The 22141-nt window shown below is 35.2% G+C and overlaps 1 protein-coding gene across 2 annotated transcripts in view; it reads right to left on the bottom strand.

Annotated features, from left to right (window-relative positions):
• The window catches only part of TENM1 (teneurin transmembrane protein 1), a 385367-nt gene that overhangs the window by 279092 nt on the left and 84134 nt on the right, over positions 1-22141 (bottom strand). The window contains exon 3 of one of the 2 annotated variants that reach the window (XM_009198225.4): positions 12727-12879. In XM_009198225.4, coding sequence (XP_009196489.2) covers positions 12727-12879 — 153 coding nt within the window. The remainder of the gene's footprint in view (positions 1-12726; positions 12880-22141) is intronic. The other variant, XM_017954358.3, reaches the window with a different exon arrangement.

Raw genomic sequence — 22141 nt, 5'->3', positions numbered from 1 at the left:
ATATGCATTAAGAGTATATTTGTCCTTTACTTCACACTATAACATGTTCAAAATCTTTAAAAGATATTGGTGTGTTTTTCAGTCAAATTAGACCTAGTATGTGTCTCACGATATAAGTATCATCTTCTTTATGTTCCTTTAAATATAATATTTGTTTAACAGTAACACGTCTTCGCAAATTTAGATTAGCAGTGCTTGAAGCAAAATGGGAGGTGGAACTAACCTCTTCCCTATGATTAAACGGCTGTAAAGAGATCAAAGGGGTATAGCAAAAGCCATCTAAAGGTAAGTGGAAAGCTACTGTTTCCATCTATGTAGCTTAATGTAATTTTCCTTATGTGAACTATTGAAGAAAAATATGTATTCAACTCTCAATTTTTCAGGGGTAGATTTTCTGGATTATGGATTACACATGCTTCTTGTATCCATTATATTACCCAAAAGTAGTCAAGAGAAAAACAAAAGGAAGAATAAACCTTGTGCCTAGTTGGAACTTGGTAAGTACTGCTTGGATGAATTAATAAATTAGTAATGTTGATAATTCTTTTGTTGATAGTAATTTTGATAGTATATTTGACATTTTGGTCAAAATGTACAACTTTTTTATTACTCTCAACTATGTGATAGGTAGGTCATCTTATAATTGTTTTTATTAAATGTCTAGTAAGTAGATGTCAAGAATTTACTGGTGAGAGGAAGAATTATAACTATTTACATACATAGGCCTTGGCAATTAACTGTGAATAAAATATGTTTATAAATAAAATCCTCTGATATGACACTTATAGCTCACTGTGTAGAAAAGTTAATTAACTAATCTTACAGTCGAGAAATACATTACTTGTATAAGTGTAAACAATTATGTCCAAACACCAAAAGACTATAGATACCAGTACAGTAGCTTATTTAGTATTGCTTATATCTTCTCAGGTAGAAGTAAAATGGCATTGCTAAAATCTTATCCTTAATTAAAGGACTTATTTTGAGTTGCATTTTGACTCTGTGTATCTGTTTTTGAAGATATATCATTTAAAGGACATAATTATCTATTTAGAAGGATTTCTTTAAATTGTGTTTTAAAAACTTCCACATTCTCAAAAAACTAAAGTTTCACGATTCTTCTGGTGTGGTCTATTGACCATTAGGTAGCTTTCGGAAAAATGAGTTTCCAAACTTAAGAAGGCTCTTGTGACTTGCTATACAATCTCACACTGTGTAATACAAATTATGTTTGTAGAAGTTTCTGTATATGGATTATGAATGGGTACATGAGGTAGCCAATTACTTTGAATTGTATTGGTGAAAACTAAAATTGATATAAAGCACAAATGTATCATCAAATTGTTACATATTCAAACATGTACTCAGACTTATGGGTCAAGGTGGAATAAAATATCTCTTGAAAGAAAATATTGCCAATTGTAAAAAATTCAAAGATTTATGAATTAATATGACTATATGCAATGAAAACTCCAAAATGAAATTAAGAAAAGAATGTGAATTTATAATATCGTTGAAAAGAATAAAATACTTAGGAATAATTCAATAAAAGAAACTGTGAGACTTGTATACTGAGAAACTACAAGACATAATTGAAATAAATTAAAGATTTGCTAAATAAATGGAAAGATATCCTATGTTCATGGAGCAAAAGACTTATTATTGTTAAGATGTCAGTACTTCCCAAATTGATTTACAGATTCAATGCAATCCCTGTCATAATTCCAACTCTCATTTATTTTTGCAGAAACAGACAAGCTGATGCTAAAATTAATATGGAAATGCAAGGGACCCAGAATAACAAAACAATCTTTAAAAAGAAAAAATTTGGAGGCCTCACACTTCCTGATTTCAAAACTGATTACACACCTACACTAATCAAGATAGAGTACTGGCATTAGGATAGATATACAGATCAATGGAATACAATTGAGAATCTAGAAATGAAACCTCACATTTATGCTCAACTGATTTTCAACAAGGTCACCAAGACAATTCAATGGGGGAAAGAATAATATTTTCAACAAATGATACTGGAACAACTGGGTATCCACATGCATAAGAATAAACATGACCCCCTTCCTCATACCATATACAAAAAACAACTCAAAATGGATCAAATGCCTAAATGTAAGGGCTAACGCTGTACAATTCTCAAATGAAAATACGGGCATAAATCTTTGTCACCTTGGATTTGTCAGTAGTTTCTTAGACGTGACATCAAAGCACAAATAACAAAGAAAAAAATACATAAATTGGATTTCATCAAAAATAAAAACTTCTGTGCTTCAAAAGACACTATTAAGAAAGTGGAAAAGCAGCCCACAGAATGGGAGAAAACGTTTGCAAATGATATATTGGATAAGGGGCTTGTATCTATGGTATATTAAGGAGGCTTACAACTCAACAATAAAAGTTAAATAATTGAAAAAAGAGCAAATCATCTGAATAGACATTTCTCCAAAGAAGACAGACTAATGACCAATAAGAACAGTAAATGAAGCTTAACATCATTAGTCATCAGGGACATGCAAATAAAAACCACAATGAGATACCACTTTACACCCATTAGGATGGCTAAAATAAAAACAACAGACAATAACAAGTGTAAGGATGTGGAGAACTGGTATTCTCATACATTGCTGGTAGGAATGTAAAATGGTGCAGCTGCTTTGGAAAGCAGTTCATCAGTTGAAGAACTGTTAAACATAAAATGTTAAACATAGAATTACCATATGACCCTGTCATTTCACAACTTGGTGTACACTCCAAAGAATTAAAAACAGGTTTTCTAATAAAACCTTATACATGAATGCTCATAGAATCATTATTCACAATAGCCCAAAAGTGAAAATCCACAAAAGATCTATCAACTAATGAATGGATAAACAAAATTTTTGTATACCCATATTATGGAATATTGTTCAGCCATAAAAATGAAGTATTGATACATTGCTACATATTATATGATTCTATATGAAATGTAGAAATAGGCAAATCTATAGAGACAAACAGTAGATCAGTGGTTGCCAGGGGTTGCAGGGAGGTAGGGATATGGAGTGACAGCCAATGCCTATGAGGTTTCTTTCTGATGTGATGAAAATGTTCTAGAATTAAATATTGGTAATTGCTACACAACTCTGAATACGCTAAAGATCACTGAATTGTGCACTTTAAATTAGTGCACAATTACATTATGCTATATAAACTATATCTCAATAAAACTGTCACAAAAATACAATTAGACCGTGTGAATTGGCATAGCATATACACACAAAACATTATGTACTGTCATAAGAGTTCTGATGTATTTCCAAGTCATTTTAAAATGTTACCTGCTACCTAGAAGCAGAACTATCCCCTGGCCAGTATTTTAGAATGTGTGATTTGTAGTACACATCAGGGATGCCCATTTTCTATATTTCATACAATGTTAGATACTGTTATATGTCAGTTATCATGATCACATCCTTCTTAACTTTGGATGGTGGCAGGATGGCTGATTATAGCTAAGTTAATCCAGTTCCCTCTCCTTTATTTTAGAATATAAGTCCCCAGAGGATAGAACATTCACATCTGTCTATATTTTCAACAACCACTTATTGGTCATTTAATAAAAACAATTATATGATGAACTACCCATGACATAGTTGAGGGTAATGAGGGAATGGCACATCTTGTACTAGGCCTCCAGAAACAGAAGCATAGATACCAGTGCTCATAACTTGCCATATTGCTATAGCCTTTGATTTCTACCTTTTAGGCATGCAGAAAATCTTCAGTTACATGAATTAAAACTTCTCACAGACAAAACTCATGGCAGAGTACTAATAATATTAATAGATGCCACCACACTTACTGTGTCCTCTTTTTCAGCTCCTATCTCTTATTTCTAAAATACCAAAATGCCTCTTTCATACTCAGTATGCCATCCAATTTGATGTCCCAGTTTATCTCTAAGGCTCCTCCCTCCTCTTCTCTCCTGCTTACGCTGGGACTTTGGTCCCTTCACAATCTTCTTTCTTACTCATACTCGGTGTCTCCCTCTCTATTGGCTCCTCATTCTTTGTCTTCAAACAAACACAAGTCTCTTGCAGTGGCTCATGCCTGTAATCCCAGCACTTTGGGAAGCTGAGACGGGCGGATCACAAGGTCAGGAGTTTGAGACCAGCCTGGCCAACATGGTGAAACCCCATCTCTACTGAAGATACAAAACTCAGCCAGGCATGGTGGCACGCGCCTGTAATCCCAGCTACTCGGGAGGCTGAGGCAGGAGAATCGCTTGAATCCGGGAGGCGGAGGTTGCAGTGAGCCAAGATTGTGCCATTGCACTCCAGCCTGGGCGACAGGGTGAGACTTCGTCTCAATAATAATAATAATAATAATAATAATAATAATAATATCTCTCTTCTTTTGAAAAATTTGTAAAAAAAAAAGGAGTAACATGACCCAACTGCCCTTTTGTCTAATTATCATACTATTTATCTCCTTCCTTTCCTTGTCGAACTGTTTCTATCAACCGTGCTATTGTTTCATTATCCACTTACCACCTAAGCTATTACCATCTGCATTTCCCCCTTACCACTCGATTATTCCATTCTCCTAAATACGTACTCCTCAAGATCACTAGGAGTGATTTTTCTTGTTTTCCAAGGTCTGGCTCAAACTACTTCTCCAAAAACAGTCATATTTTCATCTTCTTTCCTTTAAGCCTGTTAATCACCTAACCATCTTATTTTTATTTCTGTACAACAGTTTGTTGCATGTTGTTTGTATTGTACGTGTTTGTATGCATGTTTCTTCCAGCTGTCCTATGTAATGGGAATCTGCTCAAGGGCAAGCACTATGTCTTCTGCTTTATTTGTTAGCTTTCCACAGTACTTAGTACAGTTAAAGTAGCAGCTTGGCTGATACAGGATTAAAAAGTATGAGCTTCTGTGTTTCCGAATACTAAGAATTTCAGTTTTCTTCCCTTGTTATTAGTTCAATGGAGCATTTGAGGTGGTCAGGTATGGTTTCTCTTTCAACTCAACTTTTTAACTGTTCTTTTTCCCTCACCTAGAACCAAGAAGAGAAGATGGTATCTGTGTATAGTTGTGGCTGACACTTTCAGTATAATTATAATGAAAATAGAAAATGACCATTAAAATGACTAAGGGAAAAATGGAAGCTACAAGAAGAATACAAAAGGAAACACAAGGACTCTTAATAATAAACATGTGGAGGCTAAAAAAGAATATGTGATTATCATCTAGGAGATTACAAAAGTTCCATGCAGGAAAAATGCAGATTTGTGCACTAAATTCTGGAACTCTAAAACTTCATATTCAAAAGTAAACTTCAAGTAACTAGAATTACATTGGACTCCACAAAAAAAGCTAGTAAATGTTTAAACTTCCTTTAAAAGTAATACAGGTTCAAAGATATAAATGGATACAACAGAATTAAATATATGCATGGCTGATAAACTTCTACAATGGACTAGCTCCTCCACAAAAATAAAATGTTGTAAAAATGTTATGGGAAGATCCCTAAGCTTTGATAGGACTAGTCCAGGAGGATAAACATGGCATTCTATAGCATACCACTTAGTGACCCTGTCAGATACAGACTGTTAGACTAGAGGGACCACAAGACAGACCTATTTCTTATTGCATCACAGGAAAGGTGTATATTAGTTGTTTTTTTTTTTTTTTTTAAGTAAAATGGTGATCAAAATGAAACAAGAATGAAACACTAAACATATACGACCAAGGACATTTAACGTGATTTTTTTTATACAATAAATAAGTTTGTCTTTCAGCATAGGAAACCCTTTCCATAAATCTGTTTTAGAAGTCAAGTCTCCAGTATGCTTTAGGAAAGCTTTTGTTAAAACTGAAGTATATTGATAAAGTGATTTAATATAGTTGAAAACAAGCTGCAGCACTCTAGCTGGGCCCTCTGAAGCCTTATGTTAGGGAAACATCTATATAGCATTATAGGAAACATTTACTGTAATTTGCCATCAATCTTTAAAAATAATACTGTTACACTCCCAACAATGTTGTCTTTGTTAGTGCATAACTTCTATTTTATTCATGTGGTTTGTTGTGCTTATATGAATTATTCCCAATTCTACCTCAATGTCTTGGGCTCTAATATCCTTTAAGTAAAAGATACTGAAACTATGGGTTGACTCAGAGGGTTGCCCAATATCCTCATGTCCTATGAACCAATATTGCAGAACCACAGAATTATACTGCAGGACTGCGTTCCATCTGAATGCACAATGATTACCTGGGTGGGGTTGGTGCAGTTTTTTAGTTTGGTACCACATGATGAATCTTTATCTACTGACTGGGTCTGTGAAATAAACATCTGCAAAACCTTAAGTAAATTAAAATTTAACCTGTTATTTCAGGTCCACAATTGTCATCGTATAAAATGTTCCAAGGCATTTATGCCTCAGATAAAGAAGAAAAAAAAAAGCAACACACACACACACACACACACACACACACACACCCCTCTTCTGGATAGGTTCACAGTGAAAGGTGGCTGTAAATAGTACATTTTGCACTGCCATTTAGTTTTCAATTCCCAAGAGTACTTGTGGTATGTGTGTGTTTGTGTGTGTATCTTTTGCTTTGTGGAGGAGGGAGAATGCTCGCTGAAAGGAGATCTTAGATGTAAAATATAAGATTTGCCAAGTACTCTTAAGGAAGAGTACAGTATTTGAACTGTATGCATTGAGATTTTTAATCAAGATAGCCATTATTTAAACAAACTGGCTTCGAGAAAGGAATTTTTTTGAAAAACGAAAGAAAGAGCCCAAGGAAGGGTGCTGAGCTAACAGTAAAGAGAAACTGGATCACTATCTCAGCTCTGTCTTTAGTTATGTTGATTGTCTATTATGCAAGGCAAATCACATAACTTTCTTGTGTTTTCTTTTCAACTATAAAACATGGGTAACACAGCTGGGCGTGGTGGCTCATGCTTGCAATCCCAGCACTTTGGGAGGCCGAGGCAGGCAGATCACCGGAGGTTGGGAGTTCGAGACCAGCCTGACCAACACGGAGAAACTCTGTCTCTACTAAAAAAAAAAAAAAAAAAAAAAAAAAATTAGCCTGGCGTGGTGGTGCATGCCTCTAATCCCAGCTACTAGGGAGGCTGAGGCAAGAGAATCGCTTGAACCCGGGAGGTGGAAGTTGCATTGAGCCGAGATTGTGCCATTGCACTCCAGCCTGGGCAACAAGAGCAAAACTCCGTCTAGAAAGAAAGAAAAGAAAAGAAAAGAAAAAAGAAAAGAAAAGAAAGAAAGAAAGGGTAACAATAGCTGCCACAGAATAAAATTATTATATGAATAAAAGACATTAAAGTATTTTACAATTGTAAATGTGAAGTGCAAGCTGTTAGTGTTATATACATGTCAAAACTCCAAACTTATAAGGTAGGAAACTGGGAATTAATTGTTTGAATTACAACGGAATTCTCTGCAAGTACTTTAAATGGCAAATGTGGTTTACAAACTTTATAGACATACATTTCAACCTCTTTCCAGGAGTATATCCCTTTTGTAAAAATAGGTCCACTTTTACTTGTATTGGCTCACTATTCTTCCTTAACTACAGAATTTGAATTCACTAACTCATAGTGTGCACGGCTGAAAGGGATCTTAGAGCTAAGTCAGCCTTGTGTTTTGTCAAAGCTTTAGCAGCTGCTCATAGAATAGAGGGCAAATAAAGCAAAGAGGAAGGGAATGGGAGTTTTGCCAGGAATCTGCCCCCTTCCCTCGCTGTATCTGGAGAAACTTGGCTTTTATCTGTTTTCTATTTAAATTTGTAATTTCTGGGTAAGATTTAATTTGTAAGAAGGTTTTCTTTGCCCACTAGCCCCACCTCTTTTCTGCCCCTAGAAAGGGTTGAAAGCCAATTCCCTTATTTTTCAGATGAGAAACTGGAGCCTAGAGAGGTGAGGCTATAGTTACTATTAGGTCTTGGCTCAAGCATCTTCACGACAGGCTATAAATTGTGTCATATCAATCAGCTGTATTTTGTTTACATGGTCGTATATTCAGCAGACACTGACTAGAAAAATGTCCTTTTTTTCCAACTTTGTGGAGATAGATCGTGCAGGATGAATTTAAAAGAAATGCCACTTTCCCCCAAGGCCAGGCTTTTGCAAAATTGTAATGGAGATAAAGACTGCTTTTAGTATTCTTTAGTTCTCTCTTTCCCCACCCATCCTTCTTTGTTCCCAGTGTTCTATTTTGGCATTCAACCTGCAGGAATTCAGTATCCTCGACTACCCAATAAATTTCATCTTCATTTATATTGCTACTGACAATACACGACTTTACCTGAGCCCTAATGCTCCTGGAAAACAATTTTGCTTAAGAAATTCCCCAACCTTTTGTTTTCCGAAATTCTCCCACTTTTTTGTGTCCTGGGAAATGACTTATGCAAAAAAACCATAACATCGACAACAAACAAACAAAAGCCCAAACAAACACATACAAAACACCCTTTCCTAAATGACTTAAGATAAAACTCTCTGTCCCTTCTTTCCCGTGATTTCCCTAAGACTCATCTATAATTACACCCCTGAAAAGACCAAACACAGACTTTTCCCCTATTGCCTGAACCCACTGAAAGGCCATATACAGACCCTCCAATCTCCCGTTCTTTGTCTCATAAATAATTAGTTGAGATTAGAACTGTCTGTTTCCCTGAAACTAGCTAGACACAGAGATACACATTTCCTGTTCAGCTAACCGATATGTCCCCTGATTGCAACACGATCCCACCAGTAAATCATCTCACATGTAACCCATCTACCCCTGCCTATATAAGACCAAGACAAAACCTCCCTATTGCAATAGCCTGAATAAAATCAATTTCTTTACTTGTTCAGTTTTTCTCTGTGATACTTCCTTATTGAAAACCTTTTCAGAAATTTATATATTTAGTTTATCTTATACTATTACAATAACAGGTGAAAAATACAAAACGTGAAACTCAGCACCTTCTCTCCTAGTCCCAGCTCTTTCTATGTGATCTCAACTTTTCTGGACCTAATTTTCTTCATTTCTAAATAAGGATATTGGATTTGATAATCTTTAAGATTTTAACATTCTAATTTGTTGATAAATTATGTGAGGTAGTTATTTTTAATTTTATTTACAGACATTACATAACTCAGGTCTAGGAATAAAGTCTTTTATTTGCTCATATCCTCTGCTCTGTTTAAAGCAGTTGTTACATAATGTTTACTGGTTAAATAGTTATAGGCCAGGCACAGTGGCTCACATCTGTAATCCCAGCACTTTGGCAGGCCGAGGCAGGTGGATCACTTGAGGTCAGGAGTTTGAGACCAGCCTGGCCAACATGGTGAAAACCCATCTCTACTAAAAATCCAAAAATTAGCCGGGTGTGGTGGTGGGCACCTGTAGTCCCAGCTACTTGGGAGGCTGAGGCAGGAGAATCGCTTGAACCTGGGAGGCGGAGGTTGCAGTGAGCCGAGATTGTGCCATTGCACTCTAACCTGGGCGACAGAGCGAGACTCCATCTCAAAAAAAAAAAAAAAAAAAAAAAAAGTTATGACTAGTTTGTAAGCCTCTAATGTAGTGCAGGACTATTTTGGTACAATACTTTCAATTTTATAAATATTTATTTAATAATGACAACTAAGGTTTTTCTGGTAGATTATAGCATGTGGTTGTGACTTATATCTACTTATTGAAATTCTAGCGTGTTAGCATACTAAACATCTATAATCAAATACTCTTGTTTTATATATATACACACATACACACATATATATGTGTATGTATATATAATGTGTGTGTGTGTGTATATATATATATATATAAAACAACTGTTAATGGGAAACCAATTCCAGTAGAATTTGATGTTTCTTTAAAAAGTGTCATTCATCATTATCTGATGATGATAGTGATAATAGTTTCAAAATAATAGATTTTATATTGGTAAGTAGAGACCAAACTTTAAAGAGAGAAAATATTTCAATCTCTAGAAGGTCATCATTCACTGCAAAGTTCATACTGGTTTGAAAGCAGGTTCTATAGCACCTAACAGAATGTCAATGAAGTTCAAAAACCTCAAGGCAATTTTCCAATCTTTTGGTCCAATAGTAACTGCTGCTAAATTAAGCAATGTGTCAGGGACTGTGCTATATGCTTTATGTCAATTGTTTAATTAACTCCTTACTATGACCATATGAGACAGGTACTATTATTATCACCCTTATGTTACAGATGAGGGCACTGGCTGGGCGAGGTTTTGTCAATTACTTGAGGTTGGAGAGATAATGATGGCACAGTTAGTATTTAAAGCCAGGTCTCTCTGACTCCAGAATCCAGGCTTTTAACCATAGTGCTGTAATGCCCAATCTTCTAGGAGAGTAGAGAAAAAAATTTAAAAAGAATGGTCTGGTTGTCAGTTTCATATTTAGTGCATACAGTATCAAGATACGCTTCTAGAGCTATATTTATGGGATGTGTCTTATGTAGAAAATCATGAAAGAATACAACTGAACATTTGAAAATATCCTTCTACTGTATTACATCTTCTAAAAGGTTTGGATTAGTATACATATGGCATTAAAAAAAGGAACTATGTTTTTATTTGGTAAGTAATATGCAGTAAAGACCTAATATAGCAAAACCATGATGTGCAGATATAGTTAAGGTTTTGTTCAGGCTTCCATAAAAAGTCAGGTTAAGCTAACAACTTGTTGTATGAGGCATCAACCCATAATGATTTTTCTTAATAAAGTATTTAATTGAAGTCGGTTTGCTCTGTTCGTTGTTATAATTGAGCAGAAACTTAAAGCATTTTTCATTTATGAAACTTGTCACAACACATTAGAAATATAGGTGAGTAGAATTTCTCTAAAATCGATCATGAATAGACTCTGGGGCTTTGCTTTCATTGTGTAAAAAGTTTTTTGTGGTCTTCACAGATGTTCCATATAAGGATTTTAGTACAGTGTAGAAGTTAAGAGATTAGACTCTGGAATCAGACCACCACTTACTAGCTCTGTGACACTGGGCAAGTTACTTAACCTCTCTGTGCCTCTGTTTCTCATTTGGACAACGGGGACCATAATGTGACCTTCATGATATAATCCATGTAAAGTATCTGGAACAATTCTTGACACGTGGTAATTTTAAATTAATTTTAACCATCATCATCAACTTACTTTATGGAAAGGAATCAAAAGAGGTCTGAATTAGAATATAAAATCAAATATACTATAATGACAACTATGTGATGACCTGCTGTCTTGCATGTTTCGTTTTCCTCAGACAGATAAATTCTGATTTTTAGTGTGAATGGTAAGAAACCCTAGGTAGATAACACCAAATGATAGCTCTTGTACCTTCAGATGTAAGGGGATAAAATAGCAGAAGAGAAGGTAAGGGAGAAAAAGCAGGTAAGGGAGATAAGGAAGAAAAATCTGAGCAGTAAGCGTGGCAGACTTTTTTCTCTGCCACCTCTGACCCCTCTACTGTCCTCAGCCACTCTCAGCAGTAACAGTGAAACTGCTGGGAAAGGTCACTCCAGGCTAGAAACAAGTATTTTGAAATGAGAACATACAGCAAACTGCATCATGAATTGAAAACTAGAGCAAACCATAATATTTTCCTGAACCCTAAGCATTAATTTTTACTGAAGCATGGATTAAAGTTACCTTTTCAAAAGCAAACAAAAACAAAACAAAACAAAACCCACAAACAAGCCCCCCACCACCAAAGGAATTAAAAACACAAGGGAAGAGTAGTAACCCAAATAACTACTGCATTAAAAAATGATGTCTTAGTTGCAACTAATGAACCAAAATAAGACTGTGTTACCACCTGTATAAAATTGTAAGTTTCTTGGAGGTAAGGTTTTGGTCATTCATTCATTTATTTATTTTTGTTCTCCAAATATTACCCAGGATATTGCTGACTATACATATTATTCTCAATTTCTACTATTTAAATTGACTTCCTGGAATTTTACATGGCTCAAGTCCCTCTGTACTGAATCCTATTTCAATAAATATATAAACTTCCAGCTATTTTCACTGCTTGTATATTAAGACTAAGATCATTCAATGTGAATAAGATGTTGGGAGTGCTGGTACTGTGACATTTATTATAAATAAGTCAGGTAGTTCAAGCTCACATTGGTTAAACTTAAAAGTTCAGGACTCAAAGTGATTTTTTTCCTTTCTCCCAACTAGGAAGAATTCATGTCCCCGAACTAGAAAAAAATCATGTTATCCAACTTTGACATAAGCATTCACCTTTACATTAAGCAGAAAAAGCTTTTTCATATTACAAATAGAAGAAATTTCCATATACCCTTTGTAAAATGTTATATATATATGCTGGGCTTGGACACAGAGAACTTAATCAAAATCCCACGTTGCTTCAGGGTAGTTATATGCGAAATGCAATTTCCATTGTATTGAAGTCTCCATTCTGTAAATATTTATCTATTTTCAAAATTGCCAACATATTTGAAAAGTTTAATTGGTTTATACTCAAGGCACTAGAGACAGGGAAATTTTGCTTTCACAAGATATTTACACACATTTATTCTGTCCACGTAGAGGACTTCTTTCAAGTGATCATAAAATTTAATGTGAAGTGAAACCATCCCAGCTACGGTCCTAATGACCAAATTAGAAGAAAAGTAATCAACAATCAATCAATCATTTTCATCACTGTACCTTTTTTCTCTGATTTATCAGAAACTTTTCCTCCAATTGGAGAGTAAGTAGTGTCCATGGACTCGGTCCCCCTGTTCCCTTTGCTAACTCCATTTGCATACAGCTCTCCTTCAACTGGTTGCAACTGCCAAGTCAGGCCGAACAAATGTACTGCTGCAAGAGAACAAGCCATACATTAATTTATTCCAGACTCACTGAGAAGATCTCCAAGCCAGGTATCCCTTTGCACCTAAAAATGTTACGAACAGTTTTCTTTTAGTTAGGCCAAGCAACTGGGAGTTTATACCTATACATCATACATGTAGCTACTTGCATGCTACGACACACATAAGTATTACCAGTTGTTATAGTAGCTGTTGTTAACATTTTGAGGCTAAAGCTATCCCAATGATAGGATTAGAAATTGGAATCAACTGTAGTACAATTAGACTTAGCTTCTCACTGCTGTGACCCTTTCGTTTTCCATTTCCCTTAGTCATGTAACACTAGTTTCCATATGGAAACTGTTACAGAGTAATGGTGGACAGACTATCATGAGAACATGGAAGACCTTCTCTATGGTTTTAATTCAATTCATTTCAGCAAATATTTCCTGAATGCCTAGTATGCATAAAGCCCTATGATAGTTCCTGCAGCTGTTAAAATGTAGATGCTTATTAGGGTGGGATTTGGTAGTAATACCAGGATAAAATAATATTATGCAGAATGATTGATATAAGACAGGTTTAAACTGCTATCAGAAGATTAAAAAGTACCCAGTGTTGGTCACTGTGCAGGAAGATGGGCACTCTCATACACTCCTGAGGAGGGTATAAAAATACAGTGACCTTTTTTGGAGGGCAATGTGGCACCATTTATCAAATGAACTGAAAATCTGATTTACCCTTTGAGCTTGTCAGGCCTCTGAGCCCAAGCCAAGCTACCGCATCCCCTGTGACTTGCACGTATACGCCCAGATAGCCTGAAGTAACTGAAGAATCACAAAAGAAGTGAAAATGCCCTGCCCTGCCTTAACTGATGACATTCCATCACAAAAGAAATGAAAATTGCCGGTCCTTGCCTTAAGTGATGACATTACCTTGTGCAAGTCCTTTTCCTGACTCATCCTGGCTCGAAAAGCTCCCCCACTGAGCACCTTGTGACCCCCACTCCTGCCCGCCAGAGAACAACCCCCTTTTGACTGTAATTTTCCTTTACCTACCCAAGTCCTATAAAACGGCCCCACCCTTATCTCCCTTTGCTGACTCTCTTTTCGGACTCAGCCCGCCTGCACCCAGGTGATTAAAAAGCTTTATTGCTCACACAAAGCCCGTTTGGTGGTCTCTTCACATGGACGCGCATGACAGAGCTAACAATTTAATTTCTGTGAATTAACTATGAACGTTGCCAAAGTACAATGCTGTCTATTGTAACATCTGAAAATAATATTAGAAAGTTATAATCAATCTAAATATTCATCAAGAGATTAATCAAATAACCAATGAGATAGTAAATAATATAAGAGTATGTGGCTGCTAAAAATCATGTTGCAGAAGACCATGCAATGGTATGGGAAATATCCATAAGGTATCAAATGAAAAATATTAGGCTATTAAACATTATAGTGTGATTTGAAGTGTGTGTGTTTGTGTATGTGTGCACATGTTCATGTCCAGAGAAAAAAGGTTTGGAAGAATATATAGCAACATGTTAACAGCATGGGAAACTTACAGAGAATTTTTATTTTTTTCTTTATGATTTCTGTGTTTTCCATATTTTTTACAATGTACATGTGTAACATTTGCTATCTGGGAAAAAGGAAGCTTTTGCTTTAAAAGAAATGGTTTAAAGGAACAGTAGATTAAAATAGGTTGGGATGATCAAGAATAATTTTTGAAGGAAGTAGGAGTAGATACAGACCTTGAAGGATGTGTAGGGCTTTGACAGGTGACAACAATTGGTGGGGAGAAGGGACAGGGCTGAATAAAGTATGACTTTGTAAAGTACATGATGTATCTGAGGCAAAAGAAGTTGCTGGGGTTCACTGGAGCTTAGCTATGTGCTGGTGCTAGTGGAAGTTAAGGCCAGAAAGGAAGATTGGAGCCATATTGTAGAGGACACTGAGTGGCACACTTATACGTTTAGATTCAACTTATTAGGCAACAGAAAGGCATTTCTATTTTTTGAGAGACTGAGTGATATGATCAGAATTTTTGGAGGATTAATTTGATAGTGGGGAGCACTGAAGGTTTTTAGGCAAATAACTGATATAATAAAAAACATCCTTTGCAGAAAGATAAATCCAGTAGTAGCATGGAGAATGAATTGGAGACCTAAAGATTTGGCAAATAAGTCAATTGGGATGGCATTGCAATAATCTAGGAAATAAGTAATTAGTGCTCCAATTAGAGTAGTGTCACAGGAGTGTCTCAATTATTTGCAGTGGGAATGCAAAGAAGATTTCTTAAGGAGAAATTGCATAAATTGCGTTTCAGGATTTGGCAACAGGTCCTCTCTCCTCTCTCTCTCTCTCTCTCTCTCTCTCTCGCTCTCTCTCTCTCTCTCTCTTTGTGTGTGTGTACGTGTGTGTTTGTATACACATTCATACATGTGTATAGGTGTGCTGAGGGAGGGCATAGAAAAAAGTGAGGGAAAGGAGGGAGGAATCCAAAATGGTTAAGGTTTTGAGCCTAACTGAAACAACGGTGGAACCATTAATAGAGTTAGAGAATTCTTTATTAGCCTACCACTTGCTACAAATAGTTGGTGCTGGATTTCTGTTTTGTTGATTGATGACTATTTGAATATGTGGCTTGAGACCGGATGAGAAGATGCAAGGAATGCAATGAATTCAGTCTTTGGGGCTGTTGAGTTTCTGGGAATGATGGGCCCTCCAGATAGTGAATGCTAACGATAGGAGGTTTGAAGTTCTGGAGGATATTAGAGCTAGAAAAAGACTGAAAAGTCATATATGCACAGAGACAACAGTTGAAGTTGTGAGAGTGAATGAAGTCACTGAAGGGAGAGAATGTTAGGAGAAAACAGTGCCTAGGGCAAAAAGCTGGAGAAACCTCTTGTTTGTTTTCTCATTGCATTTTTCAACATCAACCAAATCCTACCAAAAGGCAAAAAACAAAAAAACAAACAAAAAAAAGTGAATCTGCTCATAAGCCATTTTATATTTCTCTTTGTGTTCCTAGGTGAACTGAAAGGGGCTAGTTAGTATGTGTAATGCTCATGTATAGTATTTGAGTTAGTGACTGAGAACAGAGAAGGATAGCCTATTTAAAAATCATTCATCCACTTTTAGTTGGAGCTAAAGAGATTTCTAACACCTACTTCCTAATTTATCCTTAAAACTTTTAAGCATTTAATTGGTTTCTACCCTTTTCTTTGGATTAAGGCCAGTGCTGCCTGAGGAATTTCTCTTGCAATTATTGGAAATAATTTTAACTCAAAGGATAGTGGTTCTGAGTAAGGTATGGTATGGCACATTAATAAAGCTATATTAGTGACATCCTTGAGATTTCCTTGCCAATGGACTCTAAGTTTGGTTTAACACACCTGTTCCAATTAGAGGTATTTTTCGGTTTTACAGAAAATTTGGTCTACTCTGCCTCCCAAATAATTTGAATATGATGGATAGTAGGAGCTATATTGAAAATGTGTTTCATTCCCTTAGTTCAATTACTTTTGTGAAATTAGATGGACCATATATAGCAAAAGGCATAGTAGTTTTCATTTAGAAGACTAAGGGGGTTATTTTATATGCTTTAAGTTGAGCCAGTTTCCTGGGGCACTTGAAAATGTGAGAAAATGCATGTGGTGAGATTCACTTCAAAATATATAAGGCAAGGATTAATTTTTCACCATCAAATGAAATGGACTGCTTCCATTCAATCAAGACACATAAAGAGGTATGGGCACATTTAGTAGAACACTCTTTGAGAGCAGTGAAGCTTGGTAATTTTTCGAACTTGCTATATCTTTCCCAGGGAACAAGCTGTTTGTAATATATATTTGTATGAATATATGATGAAAGTTAATTATTTGCTACAGACCACAGACAAGTATCATGGCAAGGCTACTGGCCTTTTATTTCGTCCAAACATAGGTACTGGCCAACCAAAATGGCTATCAGATATAAACAACTAATACAGTCTAACCAGTACACACTGGTTGAATGTCAGCTTTAGATACAGTATAAAGACAGCTTCCTCAGTTTCTAGCGGATTCCCATCCAGATTTATGCCATGTGTTTAGAGCCACACTGTTTAGGTGAGTCCCCCAAACCCAAGAATAGACATTATGAGCCAATTGGCTAGAATAAGGGTAAAATTAGTAATGAACAAACAGGGCAATATTAACTCATATTCACATGTTGATTCAACAAATACTTTTTTTGAGTGCCTACTCTATACCAGGCACTGTTTTTTTTTTGTTTTTGTTTTTGTTTTTGTTTTCTGAGTTTACAACAGCAAACAACATAAGAAAATCTCTACCCTCCCAGAACTTATATGAGAGGGTAGTGGGTTAAGACAGGCAAAGAAAAAATACATGATATAAAATATAAGATAGAATATAACTGTTATGGAAACAAACCAAAAAACAAAAAACAGCAAATAAACTAGATAACATTGGGTAGTTATAAGTGCTATGAAGGTAACAATAGGTAAGGGTGGTCAGAGAAGCCCTCTTGGAGGAGGTAACATTTGAACCAAGATTATAATGAAGTGAAGCCATTGTGAATATCTAGGGGAAGAATCTTCCAGGAAGACAAAATAGAATTTATAGAAAGCCCTGAAGTCTTACATGAAGTGTGTGAGAAATACTAAGGAGCCCAGTGTGAGCTCAGTCAGAACGGCAAAGAGTGGTAGGAACACTCATACACATAAGTACCGGACCCATAATCTTGTTACCTCAGTACGCTAGCCAACTTTGCAAACTGGTCACCAACAAATAAGAATTAGAAAGTAATAAACCTAAAATCTCACATACCAGAATATACACCTTCAAATGAGCACTGCTGGTTAAAGTAGATGTAATATAAGTAGTCTTGACTGTAAGTAAGGTCAAATTTACTGTTCCCTAAGACATAAGACATATAACACACACACACATATATCATATATATATATATATATATATATATATATATATATATATACACTCAATGAATGGAGATGGATGCTACCCAGATCTCTGAGGGAGTACCCATCCTGCTATTTGCATTTCACTGAAACTCAGTGGTTGGATAGAATGTTTATGTCTATTCAAATATTCCAGGAATGATGTATTTTCAGCAGATTAAAAATGGCAGTCCCTAATGCTCTTTTAGCAAATGTTCCCTGGTGCTGAGCCCTGTACATTTTATTATTATTCTCCTTCTTGTTCTATCCAATTGCAAAGAGCCATGTTCTAAAATTATAAATTCATTACAAAGTTCAGGTAATGAATGGATTGTCTTGGCTGTCCTCAATTCCAAATTCAATCAAGTACCTTGGAACCCAAGGCAGGCTGACTCCATGTACAGAAGCTCTTCTTAACTTACGCATTTCTGTAGAAACCTCCAAATCTCTGTTTTCTCTCTGCATACTGTTAGAATGTTGGACTTTGTTTCTCATAAACAAGACTGGTGGTCTCTATTAACATTTGTAATCAATAATCCTTTCCCATCCCATCCCACTCTCTTTCAAAAGGCAATCATTGACTAAAAAAAAAAAAAACAAACAAACCCACAGGAATGCATCAGAAGTAAATGTGGGAAATACATGCTGAATGACTTAGGTCTATGCTATTCAATATGGTAGCCACTCATCACATGTGTTTATTGCACACTTGAAATGTGGCTAGTCAGAGTCGAAGACTTCGTATAAAAGAAAAAATATAAAAGATCACATTAATATTTTTATATTAATTACACATTGAAATGAAAATATTTTTGATATATCGGGTTAAATAAAATATGTATTTAAATTGATATCACCTGCTTCTTCTTACTTTTTTAATATGGCTACTATAAAACTTGAAGTTACATATATGGTTCACAATGTATTTCTGCTGAGCAGTGATGATCTTGGACTACCTACAACATTTCACAAAGAGATATGGTTCTCTTTTAGCACCCTGTCATAGAATCTACCATACTATATTAAAGATATCTGTTTACATGTCTGTCTCATCATTATTAAGCACTCCAAAGGCAGGAACAATGCCCTCTGCATTTTTCTGGTCCTGGTACCTAACTCTGTGGTTGGTAGTCAGGAAGTACTCTTCATTGCTGATAGGAGTGTAAAGTGGTAAAGTGGCTTTGGAAGGCAATGTTGATATCTATCACAATTTAAATTGAGAATATTCCTTGACCAAGAAATTCTACTTCTAAGAGTCTGTACTGAAGAAATAATCGCATGTGGGGCATAAAGGGGCATGTGCAAGGAAATTCACTATTGCATTGTTAATATATTGACTTTATTAATGCAGTTAAAAATTAGAACAACCAATCTATGGAAGAGTGGTACACCCATACTATGAAATCCTTTGTAAGAATTAAAAGGACTGATACTGAGAAATTATCAGATTGAAGGAAACTAAGGAGACAGGATGACTAAATACAATATGTGGATCTAGAAAGAATCTTGTAACAGAAAAGACTGTGGAAAACTGGAGAACTCTGAATTAAACTCTAAGTTTAGTTAATAACCTCATACCAATGTTAATGTCTTAGTTTTAGTAATTGTACTATGTTTGTGCAAGATGCTAATATTAGGAGAAGCTCAGTGACAGGAATACAGTGATTCTCTGCTATATTTGTAACTTTTCTGTAAGTCTAAAATTATTTCAAATAAAAAGCCAAAAAGAGAGAGAAAAAGGACTGATCCAGTGATATGCTGGAGCTGGCTTATACTGGTTTACAAAAGCCAACTGTGCACGTCTCTTCCCAATTCCACCTCCAATGACTTTACATTGGCAGTTGAAATTGACCATGGCGGGTGTATTTACATCCTGGGAATTAGCAAATGTGGCAGATCAAGGCTTTTTGGGCCAGAGAACTTGTTAAACATTTATCAGCACACCACTGGATGATCTGTATGTACTGACATGAAACAAGCTCTAAGATTTTATGAAAAATATTGTAGAACAATGCATATTCTATGATCTAGTTTAAGTAGAACATATGTATTTAAATATATATATATTTAAATATGTATTTTAAATGCGAAGAGACCGAAAAACGAATTCCAAACTATTGATGTTTAGAGTAGGGAGCTGTGAAAACCAAGATACTTTGACATTTTCATAGTATTGTTAGAATCTTTTACAATGATAATGCATTCATGCATTATTATATAATTTTAAAATACCAGGTCCTCAACAAACCTTTGTTAAGCTCAATGAATAGTTTCATTGTTTTATTCTATCTCTTTTATTGCTGTTTTCTGTCTAAAATTGGGCTTTTCAAAACAGTTCAAAACAGCAGAACCATTCAGCAATTAAATATGAACAGTTTCCAAATACATAAAACAGATAAAACAGAATTTGATTGAAAGGGATTGGCTGTCCAAAAGATCCAAAGAAAATAGTTTGAAATCCAGTGGCTTAACAAATTATCTTCAAAATATCTGAATAAGGAAAATTTGGGTGTTGGGAAGAATTCCTTTTAGGTATTTAAATTTATCGAAATATATTTATAGTGCTACTGTCAGGAGACAGGACCCTTTTTCATGTTATTATGTATCTTTTGGGGTTTTGTGTCCACTCTCTTTTTTTTGTTTTTTTTTGTTTTTTTTTGTTTTTTTTTTTTGTTTTTTTTTTTTTTTGAGACGGAGTCTCGCTCTGTCGCCCGGGCTGGAGTGCAGTGGCCGGATCTCAGCTCACTTACAGGTAATTTTTGAATACACTTAACAATAAATAGGGCTTTGATAATAAATATACAAGTTAACCTTGAAATTATAAGACTTCTAAGGCAAATGTAACTTTGCTTTCAAGGAATTCATCTTGCACCTTAAAATGCATACATATTCAGCTAGGGGTGTTATATTTATTTGTTGCAATAATTTTGGGGTATTATTTTCTAAATCCACTAAATAAACCTATTTAGAAAATTTGAAATCTATGTTACAAATAAAGTCCTGACCACTATGGATCATGTCCTACTTCACAGCATGCCAAGACAAAAGCATATAATATTTTCCAAGATACTTTGTTTTCCCTTTTTGTCAGCAGTCTCCCCCTACTAGTTCCCTTCATGTTCCTTTAGGCTAGGGAATGCTACAGCTTTTGTACTTTACTTCCAAGGCTTGTCAAAGCTACAGATCTGCTTGTATGTTGGACAGTTCCCTTCCTGAAAAATATACGAAGTACATTACCCAGATGGTGACCCCTGATGACTTCAGGCTTTCAACTTAACTCCTGTGGGAAGCAATTTCACCAGACCGATACTTCAGTGGCCATGATGTGAGACTAGATGCTTCTGCAATGAGGAATATCACTGCAAAAATAAATGCTACTTGAATTAAATGCAGTGACTGCCAACATTACAGAAACCAGGTTATCTTTCCATCTTAAAATAAATCCCATTTTTATTACATTAAACATCAAATTGGCATATGAGTGAACTATAACCCTTTGATAAATTACCTTCAGATCGGAGTTTTATCCTGATAATAGCCATATTACTTGCAGGACTGAAAACTATTAGTTTTCAGAGAAGCATTTTTCAAGAACTAAATAAAAGAAGTAATGCGTGTTTATTTATGGTATCTACTATTGCCTCAGCAGTTTTGTTCAACTTTTCTCTTTTTTTCCTAGGGCTATACATATACATTTTATACTAAAAATATTATCTGTGCTTGCACTACATCATGAACATAAATAAAACATACTTAAATGTTTCTTCTCAAAGCAATTTAAATGTAGTCAATATGGTTTTGAGGTCTCTTTCAAACATTTTTGAAAGTCCAAAAAGCAGTTGTGTCGTATATTGGTAGAATTCCCTTTGGAAGAAAGAACTTCACTAATTAAAAGAAAAAAAAGAAAAGGCATTTTAACTTGAACTGTTTTACAAAACACATTTTGCAAGTCTGCCATGATGAAACATTAAAACTAAATGCCAATTAAGAAAAGATTGAGATAGTATAACAGAGGCAATGAGGACACCTTTCTTGTTGCTCCACATGTTTGAATCCCTACTTTTCCTTTCCTAAATGAAATGAATTACTCTCTATTGCAGCATGCTTTTTTTTTTTCCTTAGTATGGTCCTAGTTTTATCCAATACTCAGGTTGGAAAAGATCCTATCAGAGTAATAAATCATTTTAATATCCCAGTTCTATATTATATTATCTTAAAACTTTCATTTACTGTGTATTTTATATTTTCCATTCCAAGACTACAGCAATATTTATAAATAACATGTCTAGTTAGGTACCTTATCACAG

This window comes from Papio anubis, chromosome X (genome assembly GCF_008728515.1).
Source record: "Papio anubis isolate 15944 chromosome X, Panubis1.0, whole genome shotgun sequence".
In the NCBI taxonomy this organism is placed as follows: domain Eukaryota; kingdom Metazoa; phylum Chordata; class Mammalia; order Primates; family Cercopithecidae; genus Papio; species Papio anubis.
This window is presented reverse-complemented; position numbering and strand designations above follow the sequence as displayed.